This window comes from Adelges cooleyi, unplaced genomic scaffold, assembly GCF_023614345.1.
Source record: "Adelges cooleyi isolate 19-005CV unplaced genomic scaffold, UGA_ACOO_1.1 ACOO_flye_CR_arks_rails_tigmint_CR_PRNA_30, whole genome shotgun sequence".
Lineage (NCBI taxonomy): Eukaryota > Metazoa > Arthropoda > Insecta > Hemiptera > Adelgidae > Adelges > Adelges cooleyi.
In genome coordinates this window covers 12053027-12065598 of record NW_026095971.1, presented here as the reverse complement: position 1 = coordinate 12065598, position 12572 = coordinate 12053027, and the positions used below count along the sequence as shown (strand labels likewise).

General features: G+C 33.0%; 1 protein-coding gene across 1 annotated transcript; it reads left to right on the top strand.

Moving 5' to 3' along the window:
* The first annotated feature begins 4299 nt into the window (after positions 1-4299).
* On the top strand, positions 4300-12258 carry LOC126839367 (homeobox protein Nkx-2.5-like). Its single transcript, XM_050574657.1, has 3 exons — positions 4300-4624; positions 10935-11125; positions 11659-12258. The coding sequence occupies exons 1-3, from the start codon at positions 4495-4497 to the stop codon at positions 12256-12258; spliced, it is 921 nt and encodes a 306-aa protein (XP_050430614.1). The 5' UTR covers positions 4300-4494.
* Positions 12259-12572: the final 314 nt, after the last annotated feature.

The following is a 12572-nucleotide window of genomic DNA, read 5'->3' as shown; positions in this document are numbered from 1 at the left end:
TAACCTGTTCAAATAAGAAATCCCTAAAATTTGAAATCCCTGGCTCAACTTTAAGTATTTCTTAATAATTTTTTTGCATTTAATTAACATGAGAAATTAAATTTTTCATTAAGAAAATTCTAACTTCAAAACTAATGAACATTTTTTTAATTTGTAAACAAAAAATTAAAACTAAATAATAACACTTTTAAAGCCTTCTTTTGAAACAATATTTTTTAGCAAGTTAACAGTAAGTCTTGTCATTTTAATGGGCTGTAACTTCATAAAAACAATTTTTAATCAGAAATCTTGAGAACGTGTTTTTAAAGTCATACTTCAGCTTTAAAAATCCCTTTTTTTTTTATTAAAAATATTTTCATTAGTTTTCAAGCTAGAATTTGTTTAATGAAAAATTAAAATTTCCCGTTAATCCAATACGAAAAAAAAATTCACGAGGAAGTAATTAGCCTTAGAAGGGTTGAACAATGAGCTATTTTTCTTCACTTTAGGGATTTATTATTTGAATAGACTACTATCGATTGGGATTGGGGACGAGTAAAAAAAATGTATTATTTAGACACTGTCTATCATTACGGGATGCTACAATATACTTAATAAAATGTATAGGTATATTGCACAACTTTCAAAGAGCTGTGGTGTATTACTACGAGGATAGTGCGGCCTCTCGCGCGGGTTCTCGCGTTCACTGGTATGAAACAGTACATTGGATATAAGCTTATAATAATATATTGGGTCTGTATAACCCGTCGCTGCACGTGTTGCCGCTACAGAAGCGCAAATTAACTGTGAAATGTCGTGAGGTTTTTTTATATTATTATTATCATTCTTTCTATTGTCGAACTCAACCAATTAGTGGCGTTCGAGTAAATCGTCCTAAATGTGTCCTATATATCTGTATAAATAAAAAAAAAAGGAGAGATCAGTAGGAAAAAGTATTGGGGACGGAGGGTCTTATTCGAAGAGGGGGTGGCGGTTGAGACGGAAATAAAGAAAAATTAGCCGACGAAAAGTTTGTCGAATCATCGAACGTCGGGGCGGAGGTCATGAAGTGATTGGGGAAGGGCTTCATGGATTCTTCAGGTCATGGAATTAATTACATCATTAGACATGATTGTCACGTCTCCTTGTGCGTGGCCGTTCAAAGGAAACACGACGACGACAACGACGATTTCTCGGATTTTGAATTGGGCGAAGTGAAAAAATAAAATAAAATAGAAAAAAAGAATCCAGAGCAGGAAAATAAGAGAGAAGGGGAATTGCCAAGAAACTCGACGATCGGCAAAAATGTTTTTCTATCTCCTTACTTTTTTTTTTCTTCCTTCCGGTAGCCGCACTAAACTTTGGCCGATCAAAAGAACTTTAATTAAACGCAATCGAAAAGTCGCCATAGATCGAATTCAGTACATATATTTCCCACATAAGTTGGCATCACGTGCACAATTGTAAAATATTTATTTGGTGAGCTACTTTAAAAGACTATTCTCCCTTATCGCCATTATTGACGACTTTAAACGATAAGCTAGGGCCATTGAGTATACATTATAATTAAACTGCGGTCCAAGATTGAACAATGTTACAATATTAATATATGAGCCAATTTAACAATTCGATCGGTAGTCCACTTCATTCTGATTTGAAACCTCTCATCTGTGCGGATGACGCGAGCACTCGAGTGTTTATTTTTGTAAATAAAAGCATTTTAGTAGCACTGGCAATATTAATAGCCTAAATACTTTTAAGTGCGGACCGCTGTAGATTTCGGTTTGAGTGGGTTTAAAAAACCATTTTCGGCGATTATAATCGATAATAACTATCAATTGCCAAGAGTCCCATTTAGACATCATTTAGTTATTAATGATGAACACATCTAATCTGGGACTTAAAATTTAAATGGTGGCAAGCTAATTTAAAAATATTCCGACAGCAAGGATAAAGTTTAATTAGGGCGTAAATATTATATTCTAAAGGTATAAAAATTATGAACATTCCTACAAGAGTAGAATTATTTTTAAGGGAAGTCTATAATTTGTTTTACCAATTTAGCAAGCTACCTTTGTATGTTTCAATTTCGTTTAAAGGTTCTTGTATTACTTTTTAACAGGAGCAAAGAGTGCTCTCCTGTTTTCATTTTTATTGTGTATGCATTTATTACACTCTTAACGATTTCTTGTGTATATTAAAAAAGTCAGTTAACTCTAAAAAAGTAAACTCTGTATAATGTCTATTATATATATTAGTACAATGTTTATGTAAAAAAATAATTACGCATAACCCAAACTTACGAGGTGGTCCATTGACTGAAACACTGAAATAATCTTCCCCAACAATGATCGCTCTCGAATTATAAAACAAAAAATAGGTAAATATAATTTATAAAATATATCCAACGACGTTGTAATATTATATTATACCAACAACATAATACAATTTCATTCTTTGCGTGCTTTAGTGTCTTATTGATTTGGTGTCCTAATTTACAATTTATTTAATAATTATTATATAAAAAACTTTACAATCGGCATCAAAAATGTTTTATTAGTAACTACTAGTTTAGGCATTTCATCATCATCAGGCTACATAATCAATTTAAAATGACCAAATGATTAAAATTAACAACATATCAAACACATATATAAAATACTCATTTATTATAAACAAATTTTAATAATTAAATAGGTACATATTTAACATCAAGTGAAATTGTAATAAATTTGTATTATCACTGATGTATTATCTTTCACATTGTCAATGTAAATTTTACGTAACCGGATGATGGTTGAACTACTTTTTACCACTTTGTTGATTACATGTACTAAAAATACTATAATATATGAATGTAGTCTAAAACTTTTCAACAAAACATAGTCAACAAAACAGATTTCGCCGGGCGTGAAAACAATATATGTAATATTGTATGTATATTTATATATTATATTTACATGTACATTAAAAAAAAATGTACTTTGACGACTAGGTATATAATTTTTTTTTTTTTAATTAATAGTTAATAATAATAATAATTAATTAAGTACTGTATACAGTATAAATGAGTTATGATAATGCCCGAAAACATACGAGTATTTTTGTTTAATTCAGTACTGTCTTGACTTATTCATTATAAAACATAATACATTTATAGTTAAATAAATTTAACATGATTCTTATATTGGTTTAGGATTTTTGCCCACGTCCAATAACGTAAAACAATATTTTCCTATTCAAAATTAGTAGGTATTTTCATTCGCCAACTAAAAAAGTAAAAACTTAAAACTTGTAGGATAAAACTTGTATAAATTAAAAACTAAGCTATTCGTTAAAGTTAAAAACTAAAACGTTGTCTATTAATATTAATCAATTAATATTGTTAAGTCTTCTTAAGATTTCCTGTTAAATTGAAAAATTAAAAATTAAAACCGTGCATATTTTAAACCTAAAATTTAAATGTATGTTTTTTTTGTTTATTAAAAAATATAAGCTATAAACAGATAAGTATTTTATATCACGAGTACATTTAAAAAAGAAATCAAACTTTTTCTTAAATATAAATATGTATTGAATTATGATAATAATAATAATAATTTAATAGTAAGTTGATATAGTCTGTTGTCTTAAAACCAAAAAAACCGATTTTGACGGTTTTGATAACGTAGATAACTATTAAATATTTATAAAGTTTTGACAATATCAAATTGAACAAGTAGATGAGTTGTAAATATTTAACACCATAATAATCATAGTCTATATTTTTAATTATAACAGAAATCTATATTTTATTTTTTTTCCAAATTAATGTCGCGCAACTATAATTTGTCCGATTAAACATCGTTGTAAACTGAACTTTTTCAATAAGATCTAAAATTCAAAAAGGTATGAATTATTTCTACCTGTGTCTTTGATAATAGACGAACTAGGTACATCATATTGTTATACAACCACAGCGTGTATGATCGATCCTAATTTTACTTTTTTTCAAACTTCTTGATGGATAATGATCACACTTAATTATCATAATATCTCAAATGCTTGAAGGCTATTCAGAAACGCGATATCAACAAGCATTAAAACGACACAGTGTAACACCATGCGGGCGGGCGATTCCGCGGTTGGAGGACGGCGAGAGTGCGCGTTAAGCACGCTACATTGCCATTGGCCGAGCTCGTCCCTTTCTCGGTTCTGACTTCCCAAAAATCCCTTGCGTTCAAGGATACCCGTGTGGTGTGTTTGTATGTATTAATATACACTAGCCGTTATCCTTCCGGCATCGAACCGTCAAGTCGTTATTTTGCGGTGAACCTCTTTTATACACAGTCATAAATCCCTTATTCCAAAACAAACTCATTTAACACGGTACACACGCGGTAAAAACCACACTGTTTCCGTGGTCGCTCTGTTTGGTGAATAATATTAAATTTACCCATCATACCCGCACAACAAGTGTGTCGGTAATACCACTTGAAATTTCCGTTATATTTCGTTCATTTGTCAGCCGGACGGATGACTGAAGATAAGAACCTCACTCCGTTTTCGATAGCGGATATACTGAAAGCCGACCACAATGTCGAGCAAACGAAAAACACCGGCGGAGCATTGGACATGACCAGCAAAAAATGTTTTCTAAAAAAAGGTAATAATATTATAGTAAACCACAAATAATGATTTTAGAAAAATGTCATATGCAAGTAATTTTGTAACACAACCGTCTAAGTACACATTTTTACTGTTGGTGGGCATATTATAACATATTATAGAGTAACTTACCTATCACTTTCACAGTTTACTTTAATTGTATGTACTGTGTACAATGGCGCAACCGAGGGGGTTGTTTTGGGTGTCTGGACACCCCCCTTGAACTTTATCTAAATATATATGATATACGTTTTTCAGTCAATCGAACGCCGGACGCCAATAGAATATTCAGAAATAATTACGGTGGTAGGTTTGAATAAGATAATATAATAAATATTAAATATAAGTCATTTGAAATTCTATAATCATTAACTTTACAAAAAATAATTAGGGGAACTACTGTATACGCTACTGGCGGACACCCCCCTTGAAAAAATCCCGGTTGCACCACTGACTGTGTATGCCAGTATAATATTGCTTCATTTAATATTATTATCCCACAAATTACACATAATTTTACTAAGGTATAAGGAATTTTTCTGACAGATAACACAAATCAATCAAATAAACAACTTAAATTAAATAGACGGACCTGTAACAACATACAATTTAGACAATTTATGTACTACTAAAGAATTGTATTTTAATGATCTCACGATAAGACTTTATTAAATAAAAGCCTCATTTATTAGTTATTTTTATACATATTTAGTATTATTTATTTTATGGTTTATTTCATAAATTGTTAATTTTAAGTGATAGTTTCAAAAATGTTCGATGTTAAAATTATAATACAAATATTTAGAAAAAATATATATACACTATTTGACACGAGATAACCACAACAATACAAATGACATTAGAACTTTAAATTAATGTGTAACAGGAAGAAATTGAATGTTGCTCATTTTCATTAAGACAAATTAATATTTAAAACCCTTAACCATAAAATAATACACTCTTTGCTCAGACTCAGTCTGTCGTTAGCGCTGAAGATCACAACATTTTTGCCGAAATACGTAGGTATACGCCGATACTGTATTATTTTATGGTTAAGGGTTTTAAATATTAATTTCTTCATTATATATAACCATAAGTTGCTCAAGTTTTTTCTAGAAAGACAAATTATTCGGCCAAAAAGAGGTTTAAACCGAAAATGTTTAAAAAAGTACAAATAATCAAAAAAGCAATCATTTTATTTTTTTAATTACATATATTCTAACGATTTGTTTTCTTAAATAGAAGACAAATATTATTTCCCCCTCTTAAAACGTCACTCGCTAAAGTCCAAGTATTGTTAAAGGCTCATTTTAATTGGTAATATTGTCTTAAGTACCACTTACCAGGTAAAGACCGTCTTTTAGAACATTTCAAGGGTCATCACTATGTGTTATATATTATAAAATAATAATATAATAATAAAACAAAAATAATATTTACAAATTGAAATATTTAATATGTAGGTTTATTTATTATTTTTGTTGTAAAATCCTATTTTATAATCTATATTATTTTTTTATAATACACAATTGAATTCTGAAATACATTTTTTATTAAACGTTTTACCTATATCTAATAAAACGCATATTAAAATGGTATGTTGTAAAAATTAAAAAATTCTAAGCTCTGAACCTACTGAGACTACCACCAAGACTGGCACTGAGACTAGCTTCTGGCTTGAAATTTAAAATGTATGTTAAGGCACTTTATTGTGCATTGGTTTATAGGAAACAAAACTTAAATACTGATTACGTTCAATATTAATAATTATAAATGTGTTATAATACTTTTAGTTGTACTTAAAAGTCTCCAGAAAATAATAATTAATGTGCTCTAAGTTAAAAATAAAACAAATGTAACATAATATAAGCTTTATATTTAAAATTCATAAACGTTATTTTAATCATTTGCAATCAAAGTTTTATACTATGTGCGAATTTAAAGCAAAAGGATTTTCTTTAGTTAAGAGTTATAGTTCACTTATATTTTAAACGAATAATTTTAAATTCAACTGCCTAAAAACAAAAAAGGGTTTCTCCTTTTCCGAACTCTTTAGCAAAGTATTTCTAAAGTGTTAACTAAAGCTATACACTTTTTATTCTTTTGTTGACGTTCATTTCGTTTTAACTATCACGTAGTTTAAAGTTAAAAGAATTAATAACTGAAATATTTAAAGTTGTATCAAATTATGAGACATACTGAATAGTATAGTGCTAAATATTTATATTTATAAAAAGAGAGAGAGAAAGAGAGAGACATTTATTACACTTACTATTCATTATGCCTAATAATGACATTATATATAAACTTATATGAATAAATTCTAAATAAAATGCAATTTTAAATAATAATATTAACTATTATTAAGTAAAGGAATTAATTTAAGAATACATATGAGATAATTATAAATATAATATATAAGGATTCGTTTGAACTCTTGTGAGGTCTGCGAATTGACTGTTTAGTTGCTATATAAATAATACATTTTATACGAGGAAAGATATCACGCTTATCAAAAATTATTCAATTTTTATAATAATAATAATTTTTTTTTTAAAGACTTCTTACACGGCACATTGCACTTAGATTTTCAAACTTCAGTATCTGAACGCAGTAAGAAGGCTTTGATTATGATCATTTGCGAATTTTTCAAGCTGGTTTTAGCTTCGATGCTTATGTTTTATTTTTGTGTCTGTACCCACGATATCTTGAAGTCACTGAACCGATTTCTTTGTGAGCAACTCTATAGACCAAAAATCGTACCTGTAAGGTACTTTATTAGAGTAAACATTTAATACATATTCTTTAACTTAAAATTACGGCACTCCATAACTTTTTTTAAAAAGTAAATAGTCTTAATATACTTAGTATACTGTATACTACCGATAATCACTGACAAACCCGAAAAATATAATATAGCCTTTCTCCTAGAAGGGATAGGAATTGTTTCTTTATTTTACTTTTTCAATCAAAGTTTTAGGGATTTAGGTCTGAAATTTGTACAGAAGGTAGATCTAGAATGGAACCATAACATACAATTTTCTCAAAAATCTGAAAAACCCAAAAAGGGGAAATTACACTTTGTCCGTAGTCAATTTCCAGGTTGCTATGTGTGAAGTCAGTAGTTAAAAGGTAATGAAAATATTTGATTCGATCGAAATTTAGTAGGTAAATCAAACTTATGTTTATGTTTGGCCGCTTCATCAATATTCCCGATCAGGGCAAGTAGGTAAGTTAGAAAAAACTGAATTTTTTTATTATTATTAGCCCTTTCCCCCGTAATTGAGTTGCCGTTTGCCATTTATTCAACACTGCCCGTCATACACAAACTGATAAATAGTTTCAGTAAGTTATAGTCAACGTTGAATAAAGAAAACGCCGTCATTAGGTTAATTATTAAAAATATAATGACAACCGATAGTTATTCGTGAAAATGGTCGTTTAAGCGTTATTAATTTATATAATACAGATCGTATTAATAATATATGTATTATAATATTATACCAGTAATCATTTTTTGTATGCTTAGATAACCGCATCGACTACTGCAGTACGCACTTGTATACCTAAATCACACAATAGCCCTTGATGGTCACAGAAGACCGGATGAATATAATAGGTTTTTCTCTCTCTCTCTCTCTCTACCGTTTTAGAAGTGATTTCGAATCTGGTCTTCTCGACAGGAGCTCTAGCCGTGATTATCCACTTGAGCGTACCGCCTACTCCATACAGTGTATATAATATAATATGCCGCAGGACACGCAGAGTGAAGAGTGGGGCGAAAAGTGGATAACACGAGACGGTGCACAGGACGCGGAGGGACGATTGATAATGCCGTAGGTAAACAAACTCGGCAGCAGGGCCCGGCCGTGCAAACAAACAGATCACATGCGAGGCAGACGTTTTGTTTGTAAGTCAAGTGATGCATTAACCGAGAGAGTCACGCCACACACTCTTCGTGTGTATAATATATCTGATTACCGCCGCCGCCTCCTCCTGTTCGGTGAGATCGTATTAAATCAATTAGAACCGACCCGACTGTCCTCTCCGGCTACCGATAATAATAATTATACTCTTCGCCGTAAACAACACTACCCGTTTTTTTTTTCTAAAGGATTATTATTACTTCATCCGGACTCTCAAGTTTGAATTAACAAACATAAAAAAAAAAATGCTAGACAAAATATAAACCAACGTCGCTCTTTGCGGTCGGTTTAGGTACGCGCGCGGTTCAAAAACGATTGTTATTCGACAACCATTCGACGATTTATTTCAATAATACGTTATGCGTTGCACGTGCAGTCAAACGGATTTTACTTTTGAAAGATAAAATATTTTTCACGCGACTGCTAACTTTAGTTGAACATAATAGTCAAAATACGAGACATTATCGTTCGATCGGAGAATATTTCACATGCTCGCTAGTCGACTCAAAACAACTCGTGAGCAATTAATATTTCACGGTTAAACTGCTAAACGGTTATACTAATGCTAATTGCTATTAAAATTGCAATTGTCTTAAGACTTTTTAATAGGTTAAGTTCTAAAATAGTCAGCTAAACAAAGCTATTTGTTTTAAAACGGTGTTCTATTTTGTAGATGTTAAACTTTATTTATACCGAGCTCATACTGTACTTCTATAGATAATGTTTATCTACGTTGTTTACAGTAAATCACACCTCATTGATACTTCCATAAATCAAAAGTGGCCCACCCCACGCGTCATATATGTGAATTAGATAAAACGAGCAGTAATATAAGTCAATAGTATAAAACAACTGAAAGATCATAACAGCGCTGCCCGTTCGTCGAATAGGGCCGAGCATTTTAATCAAACCCAAGTGACTCGACTCGCCGTGTGTCTACCAGCCATATTGTATTATTACGTGCTGTATGTGCAACCTACACCTTCGGCAATAATCATTCACGCCTGTCCCTGAAGTCGACCGATAATGACGCTAAAACGTTTTCACCCCATTGTTCGTACGCGTTCACATAATACTATAATATAAAGCACATAATACCTATGTAAGTCGACAAACAATTACTATATATTATACTACACTGGGGGGGGGGGGCAGATTCTCGATGTATGGGTGAACAATACGCGTACCTGGCTATTAGTAGGCAAATCTAAGTAATCTGTAAATTATAACATGAAAACCCGTCCATTAGCCGCGTTATAGATAGTATACAGACGGGAGTGTGCTATACGCGTGTCAAGGTAAAAACCGATTCTTGTACAAGTGGTGCAAGTGTCACGTCATCGTGTACGCCACCGACCAAAAAACCTTTTAACACTATTAGCCGACACCGTGTATTACCCGTAAACCTTTGTGGATATTACCGGTGGCACCGACTTGTACGGGCTTTGCCAATCACACAAATTATTTTACAGACACAGCGGCCGTCGCAGTAGCTGATATACACTAGTATACCTGTATATATTTATACGTATCAAATACAGGTATGCCGTTTACAGCAGTCACTTTCGAAACCATTTAATACTCACCCTAATGGTACGCGCCACGAGAGTGCAAAAGGACTATTTAAACCGTGTTATACTAGCCATTCGCGGCGCACCACTCTCCGTGGCATAAGCTCTTTTTTATAGATTGAGAAAAACAATCTGTCTAGATTAATCTAATATACACTTAAAAAGCTAGCAACGCCGGATAAAACCTACTTACCGGATGGATTGCACCGTAGTATTGGTCTATGTGCAATATCAATACCATTATGTTATAATGATATTATATACTATTATAATTTATAACGGTTCAGGAGTTATTTTTAAACTTATTATCCACAACAAACCTCAACTTCAAAAAGTACCTTAAATTAGAAAAATCATAGGCAAATTTATCATTTTCCTCAATCGTTGTATATAATTACATTTATAATAGTTCTTAAATGAAAACCACGTAGGGAAGAGTGAGGCACAAAACCCTCATAGTCCATATTAAACATTTATCTCAATATTCATTTTTCAGACATTTGCAATTTCCATTCACTCTGGATGACATATTTCTGTCACACGACACCACTGTTGCCATTTTCCATCTTATTCCACTACACTTACTCTATCATTCTATTGCATAACTCATCCTAATTACTTAAATTTCTCTGCGCTATTTACCATTTTCTCTCCGAGCATAACCAGTACTCTATCTCTAAATCTGTTTAATTAATGATGTTGTAATCATAATAACTATTAATTAAATAAATATACTATTCGGTTTTTTTAATCAATGATTATACTAGCTTAATCGACGTTGTGAAATTATAATATTTTGCTTGTATTACAGATGATTCTAAGTACCAAGATACTGAGTACCGGAGGAGAATCGAACTGTTGAGCAGTGGCGACTTTGTGTTCAACCGTGCGGATGATCACCAGAACGCTCTGTCTAGGTTTTTGCGCAAGCACAACGGTGAAAGGCCTTTACAGATTCAACAGCGTAAGAAACGTTCAAGGGCGGCTTTCTCGCATTCTCAGGTAGGTTCTTATTGGTGAACAGACATAGTACTTGTTACGTTATCTATGGTATTTTCTGCTTAATTCCTATAACAAGTCGATCAATATAATTATATTACTAAATTATCTCTCGAACAATTCTGGAAAATTGATTTATAAATAGTGGCGGCGCCAGAATTTTAGCATTAGGTGGGCCAGGCAACCTCTTTTAGGAGGGACCAAAGTTTAAACTCGATATGAACCCGTGGTAGCTGCTACCCCTCAAACAAAAATCACATACTAAATTTATTTAAATTTTAGGGTGGGTCATAGGAGGGGTGGGGGTGAGACTTTTTAGGGTGAGCCTAGGCCCGCCCCTGATGACGTCACTGTTTATAAACATACTTATAACTGAATTATATAAACTTTGAACATTGACTTTGACTTTGAAAATACCACAATTTTTAACTAGTATAGGCAACACTTAGTATTATTTGTTATATTTAGTTGTCATTTAAAACATCAAATTTTTTGTACATTTTGTTGTTATATACATATTATAAATAACATTGCAGGTGTTCGAATTGGAACGTCGGTTTAACCAACAGCGATACCTCTCCGGGCCAGAACGCGCGGATCTGGCCCACTCATTAAAGCTGACCGAGACGCAAGTGAAGATATGGTTCCAAAACCGTCGGTATAAGACCAAGCGTAAGCAGTTGCAGGCACCCGTTGACCGGTCGCCCACCAGTTCACCGCCCAAGAGGGTGGCCGTCAAGGTGTTGGTCCGAGACAACCGCGGCGCCCCGCCGGCGTCGAAAAACAGAGACCACAGCAAACCGGCCGCTTATAATTCCAAGCCAATGGCGACCGCGGCCACGTTGATAGCACCAAGCGCGACTGACTACTACAACGGCGGGCGCGATAACCCGCCGCATGGATACCACGCGGCCGCTGCCGCTTTTATACCGGGATTGCACGTGCATCTGCCGGCCGCGCCTTACTACGGATGTTACCAGTATCGGCCGGTCATGGCGGCCGCAGCGTACCTCAGGGAAGTTCCCGGTGTTCGAGTGTCGTCCACCACGACGGACGAACAGGAATCCTCGGACGACAGCGAGAGTACAATTAACGTTATCGACGAATGTCCGACGTCCACAACGGCATCGGAATAAACGCAATATCACGCCCTATTATAATTTATTATAGCTAATTGTTGATTGATTGCGCGCAATTATTACTGCTACAGCGACGTTGTTGTTTTTTTTATTTTGTCACTGGTTTATTTTTATGATCCAAATAATAATATGTAACACATTTTTCCGGACATTTTGATAGGTATCGCGACGTTTGTTTATGGCAGTTTTACGGTCGAGCCCTCTCGTTTTTATTTTTATTATTATTACACCCGTTTATTTAATTTTAACGACTCGGCTCACAGCGACCAAACGAAAATGACATTTTACTATTTTGCGAATAAACCATTTGA